The 15,691-nt window shown below is 46.4% G+C and overlaps 1 protein-coding gene across 2 annotated transcripts; it reads right to left on the bottom strand.

Annotated features, from left to right (window-relative positions):
• Positions 1–341: 341 nt before the first annotated feature.
• Positions 342–14,791, bottom strand: KIAA1191 (KIAA1191 ortholog). 2 transcript variants are annotated; one of them, XM_021698554.1, is made up of 9 exons: positions 14,569–14,791; positions 13,200–13,312; positions 12,853–12,939; positions 9,825–10,003; positions 6,414–6,540; positions 4,222–4,346; positions 2,238–2,344; positions 1,902–2,044; positions 342–1,780 (listed from the first exon to the last, which is right to left on the bottom strand). In XM_021698554.1, exons 3-9 carry the CDS (start codon positions 12,878–12,880, stop codon positions 1,572–1,574), a joined length of 918 nt encoding a protein of 305 aa, XP_021554229.1. In that variant the 5' UTR covers positions 12,881–12,939; positions 13,200–13,312; positions 14,569–14,791; the 3' UTR covers positions 342–1,571. The 2 variants fall into 2 exon arrangements, with proteins under 2 accessions (XP_021554229.1, XP_021554235.1); XM_021698560.1 differs by lacking the exon at positions 12,853–12,939 and having other exon boundaries at positions 14,569–14,757.
• Positions 14,792–15,691: the final 900 nt, after the last annotated feature.

Below are 15,691 nucleotides of genomic sequence, written 5' to 3'. Positions count from 1 at the left end.
ATTCAAGGTACTGACGACCTGTTTCAGAAGAGAAAGATATACTCATTTCTCCCTGATGGATCACAAACATCCTATATTACAGCTGTTATATTGCCGATGAATTTGACTTTGTGGCCAGTCCGTTAAGATCTAATGTAATGGGGGTGGGGGGTAGAAACAAAAAGATTGAGCGTGTTACAAATAATTTGATGTTAAAAGGATACAATAAAAAGGCAATGGTTTTTCAAAATACCAAGTTTACCATGCTTAGGTTCTATGACCGTGAGTAGGCAGAATGTAAGAACAACTCTTAATTACATACACACACACACACAAAGGCTATCCACATTTGAGAAAGCAGTTTAAGAAGTTTATTGTCAAAACAAATAAGAGATACAAGCATAACAGAAGACACAAATAAATTAATTATTCTGATCATTTTAGACTCCAGGACTTCTCGATGGAAAAGTCAGCTCAGCTCCTTACGTAGACAAAAAACAAAACAAAAAACAAAAAAACAGTGGGAATTTGAGACAGCGTTTAAGACAATGACTGAACACATTCATGGTGAGGAGAAATAAAGTGGCTTCCTTAGTTCCTTTCCTCAGTAACATATATTTATAAAAGTATGCAGCTCTTCCTGGGGAGCAATGATTTCATGTAGAAAATTTTTAAATTCTTCCACTTCCCAGAAAAAAAAAGTCTTATGCCTGGCCTGAACAAGAAAATCAAAAGAGAAAAAAAAATCAAAATAGGGTAACGCTAGTTTCACATGAACCTCAAGACTACCATCTAAATGTAGGTACCACCTTCTGTACTTGAAAAAAGTTTAACATCCATTTATCTATACCACACCAGTGGACTGAATTTTCTCCCGTAGGAAGTTTTCAACCAAATTGGAGGTAAATTAATTTCATTTTAAAAGTGCAAAATAGGATATGCAAGGCTAGTGTTTGTTCTGTGACACATAAAAGCGAAGCATCCCTCCAACAGCACTGGCCAGAGGTGCTCTGGTAAGACACGGCTGCAGGACGAAGTGACCTGTAAGGCCTACCAAACACAAGGACACTCCAGTCTCAGCACAGGAAGGGGGGATCCCTGCCAAGTCTGGCTGCCAAACAGATCTCAGGTCCCCCAGCTGACAAGACTGGAGCACACAGAAGTGCAGGGTCAAGAGGGTCAAAGTCTCAACTAGTTGGGCACACCTCTACTCCATGATTTGTCCATACACATGTTTATAGTGGTAAAGAAATCACGAAGCCTCAGTTCCGGAACAACACAAACATTATTTACTTGGTAAGCAATGATCAAAGATCTTGTCTAACGTAAATGATACAAAATGAATAACGAGGTCCCCCATACATCACTGCTGGGATTATTTAAACTAAACCATACAAAATGGCTTCTTCCACACAAGGACAAGCTTTGCACTAACATTTCTCGAAAACCAATTACATCTCCAGCTCTAGCCTCAGTTTAAGAAGTTTAAAAAAAAAAAAAAAAAAAAAAACCTTTCCTATGTCAAAGCCAAGGTAAAAGGGGAGTTGGGTACAAGACACCCTCTATCCAGAGCCCCTGGAATACAAAGAGCTCTAGAAGCCAGTGGGTGTGAGCACATTTAAGTCACGGGGTTTGAGATTATGGGTCCTTGGTGGTGGTTTCTTCCCTTCCATCACTGGGATGTCCATCTTGGGTGGCTTGAAGGTTGCTGGATCTTCAGCCATTCGGGTGGCCTGAACACGGATCAGTTCCATCGGAGAAGGCTTCTCGGCTCCTCTGTAAGCCTGGGTGGCAAAACCTCCTACAGAAGTAAACCAAAAAGCAAATTATTTCAAAATTAGTAGGCAGCCCCCAATATACATGGTAAAATGCCACCCACATGGGTTTGTTTTTTGTTTTTTTTTTTGAAGGAGCAGTCTTACCTGAATCAGACTTCTGGAGGGATCTTGGTCCAAAGAGGCTCCATTTATCTGCCAAGTTTCTGTCCTTGTCCCCACTGGCAGAATCCATGGTGCCAGGATTTGGGCCAGGCAAGGCTGTGGAAGGACCAGAAGTGAACCAGCCTCTGGAAGGGAAAGAATAAAGCATATCCTTATATCCCCTTCCTATGCCTCTAGAAGTATCTCATGCCAAGAGACTGGGAACTGTCAACTCCCCCTTCTCCCTCTGAAACCACAGGCTTAAACTCCAATTTTGTATGCAGCACTAGCTTTTCTAGAAGCACACTGCAGCTCGGCAGGCTCACCAGAAGCGCTCACCTGGACTTTTGCTTAGGGGAGGAGTGGGGGCTGCTGCTTGGGGTGGATTGGGCTGAGGCCGGCTGCTTCTCTTCTCTAGTTATCTCTCCACTCTGTAGCTTTAGTTTCTGTTCAGATGGGTAAGAAAAGAAACTTCTTTAAAATGAGAGCAAATATAAAATAGCTAGTCTGGGTATAAATAACTTGATTCACACTTTAACACCAGGCAAAAGGAAACACATTAGTAGGTAAAATAATTTTGGATTATAGAACAGATACTCCTTTGATTTTGCCGTACTAGACAAAAGTCCCCTCTAAGAAAATCTATTCATTCTACAACATATCTCAAACAGCTCTGCACTAAATACTACACTAGAGCTTTTACTTTTGGAGAAGTAATTTTCCCACTTATTTGCCCAGTAAGTGGAAGAACCAGAACTCAAGCTGGAGGCCTTGTAGGCCTTTTAAGTAGGGCCTTGAACTCTCAGGCTGCTTCTCCCACCAGCTACAAGCCCTGCCCTTCCCAGTGTCTCAAAGCCAAGACTCAGGCATGCTATTCCTCTCCAGCTAAATGCTTTCTCTGTGGCACCTGTCCCCTTCTCTCCCTTTTCCCTCCCATGGCCAGTCACTCTGGGTGCCCTGGGCATTGTAAACACACCCCTAACATATAGACTAGCTGTCTAGGAAGGGAGAGACAAGTCTACTTCTCAGTTCTTCTAGGTCAGGGCCCCTCCACTGTCTCTGTGCTCCATGTCTAGTGAGCCCAAGCTACATTACAAACAAATGAGCATGTCTAAATGTTCTCACTCACCGTATCAATTTATGTAAGCTGGCATTTCAGCCATCCTCAAGTTCTACTCATGTGGCCAAGATGCAGAAAATGGGCCAAAGTCAACTCTACCATTATACAGAGTGAACTGCTCAATTGAGGAATTCTGACTCACATCTATCCTGGGAAGTTCTCAAAGACTGACAGTGCCCCTCTCCGGAAGTATCTGTCTTATCTGAGAGATTAAGCTGGTCACCAACCCAACCTTGATCCCCTACAGCAGTGGTTTTTACACTTAGGATGCAAAGAATCATGTGAAATGCAAACAATCCACAATGTCTCATATCCTTGCCCACAGGCCACCAGATCTATATTATTGTATATCCTTCTATATATTGTGTATCATGATCCCCCTCGTGAGCCCCTTCAGGAGCCAGATTCTCAGACAACTTTCGAATATGGAGGAAAAAAACCACCAGGAAATAAGGAATCAGGAGACTTGAGTTCTAGTACTGTGACTGGTTAACTATACAACCTTGGACCTGTCTCTGCATTTATAAGACATAAAAAAATAGTATCTCCCTCCAAGGATTAGTACAAAGATTAAGTGAACACAAGTGCCTCATAGGTCGTAAGGCACTATTAAGTACCAACTGGTATTCCCCGACAGAAAATCCCTTGAAACTCTCATTCATACGACTGTTTAGTCGTCATTAACCTTATCAAAAATTATTCTTCACTCGGTTACCATTTTAGAAATGAAAAGGCAGAAACATTTCAATTCTACATTTGATTTTAATGTTGTAAAAAGGAAACACAGAGCACGATGTTCCTTTCCTGCTGAAGTGTTACCTCTGTTAAGACTGCCCAATTCTCCTCTCCCTCAAAGTTGGTCACTCTGGTACACAGAGTACCTGCTTCGTTGTTCATAACGTGCTCACACACATCACATGTGTAAGCTCAGAGTCTCAGCTGCTCCTCCTAACCATAAGGAAATAAGGCGGATACCCCCACTTTATAGACGGATAAGCAGAAACCGCCAGGCTAACAGCTCTGGAGCTTTCAACCAGAAAGCGCCACCAGGGTGGGACTAATCCAGCACTGAACTGCTCGCCCGGTTCTTTCCACTGCTCTCCACGACGCCCAGCTAAATGAGCCGGTAACGTCTAAGCCACAGCCACATCTCAAGCTATGAATGGAGAGGGCTTTTTTAAAGTTCCTAAGAAACAAGCTTACGTGGAGCGCTTCTGCCACTCGAAGGTACTTGGTCTCCTCGGTGGTAAGGCCCTTGTGGGGTGTGTAGCCAGCATCGCTCAGCCCTGCCTGCTGCTCAAAACGCTGAATGCTCTCCTGGGTCTGTTCTGGGAACAGAGGAGATGACAGTCATGCCCGTCCCCCTCTCCCCCCGCAAACTGGGGGGGTTCAACACGGACATCCGCTCTTCTCCCCAGACGCGAGAGACCACACTGACCATCTGAGGAAGAGGGGTCCCCCAGACAAGCACCACAGCAGTAATGCTGAACCTCATACGAAAGGTCTCTAACGAGAAGGAAGCCTTCCCTCACACCGAGCTAAGAATAGGTTACTCCCAAAGGGAGTGTCGGATAACCTCCAGGGAACATTTTTTTTGTATTTCGAAACGCAACATGGAGGAGGCAGCTGACATTCAGAAAAGTGCAAGTTCTCCAAGCGTAAATCTTCCTCAGACAGACTCACCACCCTCGTCATCCATGCACAGACTTCCACCAAAGAGAAACAGGCCACTTTTAGGCTGGACGGCACCAACGTACCAATTAGACCCAAGCCACAGAGAACATGCCTTGAACTAGCCAAGGCCTACAGACCCCACGTTTCCCATGTGTGAGATCTGCCGGCACGGTGCCTGGCCTAACAGACGGGCCGAACTCAGTGGTAGGTCAATCTGACCTGACATCTCCTCAGTAAGTCAGTTATACCGTGGAATGACTGACAGCTTCAACTGCACCCCCACTACATACTACTCCCCTTCATCCAGGAATGTGGCAGCTGTGGACCAAAAGCCTAGACACCAGATGTCCTTTATGACTTAGTCATTCCCCTTCTAAGGAACGATTTTATTATCATTAAAAATAGAAGCACAGAAAAAAAATGCATAAAGATGTTTTCCAGTCTTACCAGGTAGCCTACCTGAAAATGTAAAAAGCAGGATTTACTGAATACCAGGATTTTAAATGCAGTTATTGTTTGTTTGTTTTTTTAATTTAAGACTAGAGCAACAAAGTTCATGGCAGTATCAGTTAAGAAAAATAGAACGGTACGTCTATTCTACCTGTGATTATATAAAAATATGCTTAAAAGTGGAAGTGACTAGACCAGCTAAGGATGTGAGTGACACGGCACACGGGGGCTGTTACAACATTCCGTACTGCTGATGAGCAGTCTTCTCCATGGAGAAGTTAATGCTGGGCTAAAAGAGCACTGCTAAGCTCTCGAACGCCGCCACAGTACGTTCTCAAGCTGGCAAACTACAAGCGGTATTTGCTGATTCAAACGGTGCCTTTATGTGTGAATAAAAACAGAGTCCGAGTAAGAGTTTGGACTTTTGGTTCTTAGGTGAATTTTCCAGGAACTGCCCAAGACAGGCTGATGCCCTCCCGGAGCAGATAAACAAGAGCTTCCAACTTCAAAACTGAGCCAACCAAAGAACCTCTCTGTGCTCTGCAGAGCTCTGTATCTAATAGGTGGTGAACTCCCCACAGCATCCAGAAGGGCCCTCCAGCACCGACAAGCTCATTTAATTTGTTACAACGTTTAAAAGAGAGGGAAAAAAAGAAAAAGAAAAGCAACCTCTCGTTTTCTGGTCTCATTAGAACCGCAAACCACATTCTTAAAGCTAAAGATGCTTGAGACACCAAACTAGCCTCAGGTCCAGGAAGAGAAACAACTTTGAGCATTTCAATTTAAAAAAAAAAAAGAAGAAGAAGAAAAAGAAGAAGTGCAGGGCAGGTGGGAGATGCCTCGGTGTGTCACCTTCTCCAGGAGAGCCTGAGACAGTCACAGCAGCGGCTCCCAGCCACCGAGCACTGGGGCCATCTAAACCTCCCCTCAGCCTACCAGCCAGATTCCTCATTTCATGGACAGGGAAACAGTCTCAAGAGTTAAGTCAACTGCCCGATGCCACACTGACACATGTGGGAAAATAAGACTGTCGTCAACAAAGCAGCAGGAGTGAACCTAAATTAACTGAGATGCTTCATATTTGGCAAATCTTCCCACCTAAACGGATCCTCGACACCGGGGCATCAGCAACCACGCGGACAAGTGCCAGGCAGTCAGGCCATGCCATGCTAAGGCACGGGAGGCTGCAGAATCCCGCACAGCCAGCTTGCAGGAAGCCCAAACCTTTCCCACCCCTACCGCATTCTATTCTAAGGATGCAAAGTGCTTACTTGTGATCAGAGAATTCATGATGACATGAGTCGCTTTAGCCTTCACCACAGGGGCTTTGTCCACACTGTCAGTGGCCGATGACAGGGTCATGGCAGGGGAGGAGACACTGGCCTCCCCTTCCTCCGTCTGTTCAAAAGAGGTAAGGAGGCGCTTGAGCAGGGCAGGGGAGTCACATAACCAGATTTACTCCTTTGGGGGAGAAGTTACTGAAATACCTTTCCTCTGATACGTAAGGAAATATGTGAAGGCGGGATGGCTGTCTCCACCCAATTACATAGGTATTATCCATAGTGACAACACACAAAGACATTATATGCATAGTGTGAATTTGTAAAAGTGGGAAAACCAGAATTTGAAACACTGAGGTCTACTACCTTCCCAGCCCCTGTCTGTCCAATATCCCATACTATTGTGTCCCTAAGAATGCAGAAGAAACACTTATTACTCAGCCCCGACCATGTACCAGGCACTATGCTGGCTTTTGCTTCATCACTGCATTTGTTCAGTGGTTCTCGAACTTTGCTGAGCATCAAAATCCCACAGGAGGACTTGTTAAACAGATGGCTGGACGCACCCCAGAGCTGATCTGGGCAGGCCAGGGGGTTGGCGGCTCAAGAAGTCATGTTTCTAGCGAATTCCCAGGTGATGCTAATGCTGCCAGTGCCCAAGACCACACTGTGATGCCCATGACTCTGCAGGTTCAAATGATGGTCTTAAAAAAAAAAAAAAAAATCTAAGTAGCTTCCAATCTCTCACACGAGAGAGCTAAAACCTAGCACCTTCTGTAATCTAAACACCGGACACCATGCTCAGGAGCAGCAGGGAGAAGAGAACTGTGTTCATTCTGTTCTCTGCTTCTCCAAAGGAACTGAGGAGAAAGATGGTCCAAAAGGAGGACAGCAGAAGAAAGTACTGAAATGCTGCATCCCTGTTACAAAACAGGATTTACATCTTTTAGCTGTAACCCTGCTCCAGTAAAAGGGATCTCTGTTTTCTTACTTGGAGCGTGGCTGACGGTTTGGACACCGATAGGACAAACGAGAGAATGCGTGCAGTGAGTCAAGCCAAGCTTTCCTTTGAGAGAGCAGCTGTCCCAGACTGTCAACTGCTCCAGCTGGGGCGCGCGAGAAAACTGGAAGCCCATCCCCTGCCCAGTGGAGTAAGCAGCAGCCTTTCCAATGAAATGGGTGTGCCCCTTCAAAGCACGATCAGAAGCCATGCTTGGGGCGCCGGGGTGGCCGAGTCATCCAACTCCTGGTTTTGGCTCAGGTCATGATCTCAGGGTCGTGAGATCGAACCCCAAGTCGAGCTCCATCAGCACTGAGTCTGCTTGAAAGACGCTCTCCCTCTGCCCCCCCCCCGCCCTGTGCCGTCCCCCCCCCCCCCCGCCCCAAATAAATAAAATCTTTAAAAAAAAGAAGCCATGCTTGTTTTCTGCCTTTGTCCCTGGAGTCCGCTGCTCTGGCCTCAGAGCCAGGCTGCTGGGCCCTTTCTCCCTAGCACTGCCTGTACTTTCTACACTAAATGTTTTCTCTTCAACAAATGACTGGGTCAGATTTCAGTAGATAACTGACCCAGGGAACTGCCCCCGCCCAGAGCTGTAGGGGATGCTTTCATAAAAGCAGCTCCCTATTTGAGGGCTTCATGGCAGGGGCAGGGGGCCCTCACTGGAAAGGAAGGAATAAATATAGTTCTACCAAGTGAAAGTTAAGCAAGGAGCCAGGAGTCACACTATCAGCTACACACCCAATGTGTCAAGCCTTTTAATGCTCTTCTATGTAATCCCCACAACACCTCCATGATATAAAATATTCTCATCTCTGATGGGAGACACTGGGACTCAGGAGTGAAGCTGTGTCCCCAAGGTCATTGCTAGTACATAGTCCCTTAGGGGATTCACACCCAGGTCTGCTTCAGCAGCTGCTTGCAGTGCACTTCCTGCCCCACCCTGGGATGTCACAGGGCTCAAGTTCAGTGAAACTAGCTGCAGGTTAAATGGCCTCACCCGAATTTGGCAGGCCTAGTTTATTTGGGCATGCTCGGCAGCTGGAGAGTCAGAGGCGAGGGAGACACAGCCCCTGCAGTCAGGAAGCATGCCTGCTCCAAGCATGTGAGAACCTATGAAGCCAAACTGCACAAAAGGGCTGGAGAGCAGATCAAGGTGCAACTAGGGTGTCTGTGTGTGTGTGTGTGTGTGTGTGCGTGCCTGTCTGTGTCTGTCTGTCAGGTGGGCCTTAGGAAAGAGGCGCCCGAAAGAGAAGCTTTTACAGAGGATGGCAGTGGGAAGAGGCATCTGAGGCAGGAAGAACAGCATGAGGAAAAGCACAGCATGTGTTCAAAAAAGAGCCAATTTTTCCCCCAATCACCCAATGAACATTTTTTGGGGGGATCTACTTTATGCCAGGTCCTCTGCTAGATACTGCAGATGGGAGTACAAAATTGGTCATGGCCCCTGACCTCAAAAAGCTAATGGGAAGTGATAAAATAACATAGGGATTATGACAGGGGTCCGTGATACAGGGGAGAGCTCAAAGGGAAAGGTAGTAGTCTTATCGAGAGGATGGAGGAAAATCCTCACAGAAGAGATGTCTGAGCTAAGACTTAAAAGGATACCATTTATCAGGCAGCTGGAGTGGGAAGAGGGGTGAGAGAACAGGATGCGGACTATAAACATTCCAGGCAATGAGCAGTGTGACACAAAGACTTAGAGGCATAAGATCCTCAGTAAGTGCATGAAATCTTAAATAATTCGCATGGTTGGATCACGGGGTAGGGGGATGACACAGAAGAGTCTCAGGTAGAAGACATAGCCATTCTCTGGGGCGCCTGGGTGGCTCAGTCGGTTAAGTAGCTGCCTTCAGCTCAGGTCATGATCCCAGGGTCCTGGGGTCAAGCCTCGCATCAGGCTCCCTGCTAAGCGGAGAGCCTGCTTCTCCCTCTCCCTCTGCTCTGCCTACTTGTGCTCTCTCTCTCTATCTCTCTGTCAAATAAATAAAATCTTAAAAAAAAAAAAAAGAGGGCGCCTGGGTGGCTCAGTTGGTTAAGCGACTGCCTTCAGCTCAGGTCATGATCCTGGAGTCCCAGGATCGAGTCCCACATCGGGCTCCCTGCTCAGCAGAGAGTCTGCTTCTCCCTCTGAGCATCCCTGCTCTCATGCTCTCTCTCTCATTCTCTCTCTCTCACATAAATAAGTAAAATCTTAAAAAAAAAAAAAAAAAAAGACATAGCCATTCTAGTTTGAATTCACAAGGAAAAAAAGGTCCACCAACTCCAGCTGAGGCACTGAAAACATAACAAGGATTGGTGACGGCCCAATTCTACGGGGCCAGGAGCCACTGAAAGGCTTCTGGAGCAGAGGAAGGAAAACGAAGAGGTTGGGCTTGCCAGAAGCAGTCAGTGGAGTCAGATACCTTGGCGAGGTGCTGATACTTGCGCTCTGGAATCACTGGCTTCCAGGGGATGCTGCCCATGTCCGATGGAGGAGGAGTCATGGGTGTAGGGTCCTCGAGGGCATCATCATAGCTGAATGCCCGGCGGTACATCCCGATGGGCAGGGACATCTTGCCTAGAGGCCCACTAGGCTCAAGAGCTAAGAACAGAGATACCTGTCAGGATGGGTCAGCAGTGGAACATGCTAGTATCTTTAAATTCATCTCTAGACAGGAAAGCTCTCAAACACTCTTATTCTGGGACAGAGCAATAGCTTGTTCTGGAACAGCTAATCCACTCAAGGAAAAGTAATAGTACTAAGTCCTTTCTTTACACCTGACACTTTGAATTCTCCATTTTACCCATTCAGAAGCCCTAATCCACTTTTATGGAGTAGAAAAAACAAAGTTCAATTTAAATTTACTTGCGCAAGCTCATACAACTTCAAAGTACAGTTTAGAATCCAAATCCAAACCTATCTGATTTCAAAGCTATGTTCTTTATGCCACAGAAGCTACTCCACAGCAATGCCACGGCTCTCAACTCATGCAGGACTGAAGATATGAAGTTCTTGCTCCCATTTTATAGATAAGGAAACTAAGGCCTAGAGGTAAAGTGATTTGCCAAAGCTCATACAGAAAGTAGCCAGCTGGAGGGGCGCCTGGGTGGCTCAGTCGGTTAAACGACTGCCTTCGGCTCGGGTCATGGTCCCAGGGTCCTGGGATCGAGCCCCGCATCGGGCTCCCTGCTCAGCGGAGAGCCTGCTTCTCCCTCTCCCTCTGTCTGCAGCTCTGCCTACTTATGCTCTCTCTCTATCTCTGTTAAATAAATAAATTTTTTAAAAATCTTAAAAAAAAAAAAAAAAGAAAGAAAGAAAGTAGCCATCTGGGGCTCAACTGCAAATCTTCTGCCTTCCTACCTAACTTTACCAAAAGAAAACCAACAGTGCTATTACAAGAAATATTTAAAACAATTTGCTATCCAGTGTCACCTCTAGTTTCGAGCACTCTGTATGACTTAAACAGCAGAGCCAATTTCCATCACAGAAATTGCTGACAACCACTCATAGAACACTGCCAGTCGATCCTGCCATTCCTGTTCACTGGAACGGACTGGTGGAATGGCCCACTGTGACGCAGGCACCCTATTTCAAGGGCACTCTCAGTTCTGCCAGACCAGGGAGCAAAGTTCATTTTGTTTGTCTGCTAATCCTTTCACAGCAGAACTGATGCCCAGATCCTGCCTTCAGCAGGATGTTTTCCTGCTTAAAATTATATCATAACTCTCTAAGACATCAACTTCAATGGCAATAAACCCCAAACCAGCAAAGACACTCATTTAAACAGAAAGGAGAACAAGCAGCTATCATTTTTATTACTATTAATAATTACTAACAAATCCACAGAAATAAAGAATTGGTGGTTGCCAGAGACTGAGATGGGACAGAGGAGGAGTCACTGCTAATGGGTACAAGGTTTTCCTTTTGGGGTGATGCAATGTTCTGGAATTAGATGGTGGTGATGGCTGTACAACCATGTGAATATACTAAACACCACTAAATGGTTCACTTTAAATGGGAATTTTATGATATGTGTATTCTCTCAATTAAAACAAACATATAAGCAAATAATGATTACCAAATACCCTTCCTTGCTGGGCAGCTACATCCCTCATCTTACCTGACCCTCATTAGGCAGATATTCTTCCCATTTTCTAGCTCAGGAAACTGAGGCATAGGTCTTAAGTGACACCCAGCCAGCAAGGTGGGGACTGCATAACAGATCTAAGCCAGTGTTCACACTTTACATGCAACACTCCATGCTCCCCACGCTACAAAGCTTTAACCTTATGGGCGCAATCCTATGGCCCAGATGATTACAGGGAGTTTATGGTAATCACAGCAACAGTGGAAGACAAACTAAAACACAAACTGATGATGTTAGAGACCAGAGATGGATACACATCAGGAGACATGGGGGAAACTCCTCTATTAATCCACTTAATTTGGAGCAATTTCAAAACATCTTAGGGGCGCCTGGGTGGCTCAGATGGTTAAGCATCTGCCTTCGGCTCAGGTCATGATTCTAGGGTCCTGGGATCGAGCCCCACATCGGGTTCCTGGCTCAGCAGGGAGCCTGCTTCTCCTTCTCCCTCTGCCTCTCTCCCTGCTTATGCTCTCTCTCTCTGTATCTCTGTGTCTCAAATGAATAAATAAAATCTTTAAAAAAAAAAAAATCTTAAAGACTCCTCCCAGCAGCCATCCCAATAGCCCTCCTAAAAATAATAAAGTCAGCTAAAATTCAGTAGGAAATATACTCCTACAGAGAGAGACCAAAAAATTGTCTGTGCAGTAAATATATATTCATCACTAACTTTTAACTCACAGTTTCACATATGTTATTCTTAATCTTCACAGCAACCTTGAGAGAGAGGCACTATCTGACTGAGAATCAAAACCTGAGTGATTCAGATTTGATTAAAAATCACTGGCCCTTCCCACTAAAACAGTCCTGGGAGGGATCAATGACTTTAGTAACCCAGAAAGTATTGCCCTACACAGGCCCAGGATTCATTAAACGTTGCTGTGAGCATTTTCCTAACCGCCCAAGTTTAATCTACCTTTAAATCAGGCCGGTGCCTTTTTGCCCAGACCTCCATTCTGCCCACCCCCAATCCCCTCCAAAAAGGGGAATAAGTACAATCGTTTGGTACATATTACAATAACCAAACAATTTATTCTGAATTCTTATTTGATATCTGTAGGAAAGTGACAAATTTGGCATACCTTTAAGTATGAAATGACTGTTCTCTTTCAATTTAGGGTTTGGGTTCATACCCTGGCTGGGTGGTTAATAAAGTAATATTTAAATGATGCCAATCTATTAAGTTTAAATACTTGCCTGGTGGCAGAAAGTAACCATTAATATATGGTTGAGAAGAAAAGTGGTTTCTATTTAGCTTAAAACATTAAGGGCAAAGCAAGACTTTATCAAAAAGAATTAAGTTTACCAGGCACTTCTGGTTGTCTCGAAGCCATTGAAAGACTGGGATCCAGATGCTTTTTCTATATAGAATTCGGAGCTGAGTCCCTGCCACCTAATAAAAATAACAAAGGGCATTTTCTTACAGTGAACACCAAAGAATAGCTCCAGTGCTGTTCTTCTGACAGGAACACAGAGTTTTATGGCTTGTTTACAAGGTTGAAGCACACATAAAAGAGCCAATGGGTGACAAACATGCCAAAGGAAATTAAAAAAAATTTTTTTTAAAGGAGAAAGTCAAAGGTCTCACCTGTGGCTGATCTTAACACCTGTGATGTGACAAAGACACTATATGTTGTGAAAAGGTCACCTTACCCGAGTGAGATGATGTGACGATTATGCTGACAGACAGGTATTAATGAGGAACATTGTCCAGCTGCTGCAAATGAGCAAATCTGCTTGGGAAGAGTCCATCCATTTCAGAGGTTCTAAGAATAACAAACAACCAGCATTGGTATAGCCTTTCAGAGTCTGCCAAACACCTTCCTGTACCTTCATGTATTCTCCACAACCTTGCAAGAGTGATTATACAGGTGCGCCTGGGTGGCTCAGTTGGTTAAGCGACTGCCTTCGGCTCAGGTCATGATCCTGGAGTCCCGGGATCGAGTCCCGCATCGGGCTCCCTGCTTCTCCCTCTGACCTCCCCCCTCTCATGTGCTCTCTCTCATTCTCTCTCTCAAATAAATAAAAAAAATCTTAAAAAAAAAAAAAAAGAGTGATTATACACATCATATTTAAGTAAGTTAGGACTTACTTAACCAACAGCAACGGGCTATATACCATAATGGGTAAATTCATTCTTTGTTGCTAACACTAATACTCCTAAGGGTTTTATACAACACTTACCTTGCATTTTAACCCTGCAGCAACTCTGCAAAGCACACATTATTTATCCCCTAAAATTTTAAAAGAAGGAAACTAAAAATCAGGAGATGTGTTTATGTGAGTTGTCCAAGATCACAGACAAGTGGCCGGATCTGCAAGGCAGGTAGTTCCACCCCCATTTTCAGGGGAATTAAAACAAAACCCTGAAAAGGCCAAGTTATTTGCTTTTCAACTTGCTACACTGCCCCTCTACCTGATTAAGTTCAGGGGACAAACTAGTTAGTTCTTCATTAAAGAGCATCGAAGAAACCAAAGTTCAGCCATCCTCCGGGTCCAGGAAGCATTCAGACCCACATACATCCTTTCCACTTCCCCTTCCCTGTTCCCACTCCCCCCGCAGAGCTCACGCAGCTCCTTCACAGGATACGGAACAAAGCCACCTGGATTTGAAAGGCCAGGTCTGACCCAACCCCTCCCGCCCCACGAGACTAGGAAAAAGGGGATTAAGGCCGGGGCCGGGCACAAGCCGAAGGTCCTCCGAGGGCCGGGCAAGGCGGAGGCATGGGGGTGAGGGCGAGGAACGAGGGTCACGGCCTAGGCCAGTCTGAGGAAGCCGAGGCGAGGCCCGGTGCGGGGGATGCAGAGGGGCCATCAGAGAGAAGTCCCACTGGGAGACTCCAGATGGTGGGGCAAGAGAGGCAAGGCGCGGTCGGGCCGAGCTCTGCGCCTGGGGAGGGGAGAAGGGAGAGGGACCGAGAAGCCCCGGGTCAGCGCCTTGGTGGAGAGGCCAGAGGCGCGCCCCTTCGGATGCGCGAAGGACGCAGCCCCAAGGAGGTCCAGGCCCGGTCCGTCTGGTTACCTGTTCTTCCGCCCCCGCCCGAGCTCCAGCACTAAAGAGGCTCTGAGGACCCACGTCTCACGAGACGCTGTGGCGCAGTAGGGACCCAAGCCATGATGTGAGCGGCGTTATGCCCGTGGCGACACCGAAGGCCCCAGGTACCAACCAGGGAACACTGGCCGCCGGGTCGGCCGGCAGCCTTCCCGTAAAGCCTTCCGAGGTCTCGTCACAGCACGCGAGACTTGGCCCGAGAGGCCCTCGGGGCATGCTGGGAGCTGTAGTCCAAGGTCGGGAAGGCTCCAGGACTTTACCAGCAGGGTGAGTTGGGGGACCACAGTCCCGAGTGTAGAACCAGCCATCTCCCTGAGGAAAAGCCCCTCTTTACCACCATCCTGTGCCTTGGTCTGTGACAGGCTGAGGAAGATGGAGACAGCACTGCAAAGTGACACCCTCAAACTCGTTTCACGGAGGGGATGTTGGGGCCCAGAGAAATGAGAAATCACTTGACTAATAAGAGGTGAAGTGAGCAGGCACCCCCTTCCAGAAACAGCTGGGTTAGGCAGGGTTCATACTAACAGCACAACCGAGGAGTACCTGCTCTCCCCTCGGTCCTAATATCATTTCCCTTTCACACTAAGGAAAGTGACACTTGGAAAGGTGCCAGCTCAAATGTCACATTCTGAAGGAACACTTCTTTTTTTTTTCCCCCTAATGGGTTTACAAATATGACAAAACAGCAAAGTTGAGGAAGTAAAAGAAGATGAAAAAAGAAATCTATCCCCGTTTCTACCCCACGTCCAAAGCTTGCCATCAAGGCTCATCTCAGGGGGGCTCTGAGGACTGATCTCACATTTAGATTCTGCATGTGACATGTGCTGGGCCTACTGGCAGGCCCCACAGGCTTCACTCCTGCAACTTTAAACTTTGTGTGCCATTACCAAGCCACGGTGCTTGAGCGCGCCATGAATTCATCCATGCTTATCATTTACATAAGGGTGCAAAGTCCTGTTTCTCCCCCTTGACTGAAATGTGCCGCGTAGCCTATCCTTTTGTGGAGGAGGGCAAGGTGTCAGCGAGGGGGTGGGAGGAACGGAGGCAGACCGACAAGCAGACTCTGTGCTCAGGGCAGAGCAGATATGAGGCT

The sequence above is a fragment of the Neomonachus schauinslandi genome, chromosome 7, assembly GCF_002201575.2.
Source record: "Neomonachus schauinslandi chromosome 7, ASM220157v2, whole genome shotgun sequence".
Taxonomy (NCBI): domain Eukaryota; kingdom Metazoa; phylum Chordata; class Mammalia; order Carnivora; family Phocidae; genus Neomonachus; species Neomonachus schauinslandi.
The sequence above is the reverse complement of the archived record's forward strand: the minus strand, read 5'-3'. Positions and strand labels throughout refer to the sequence as shown.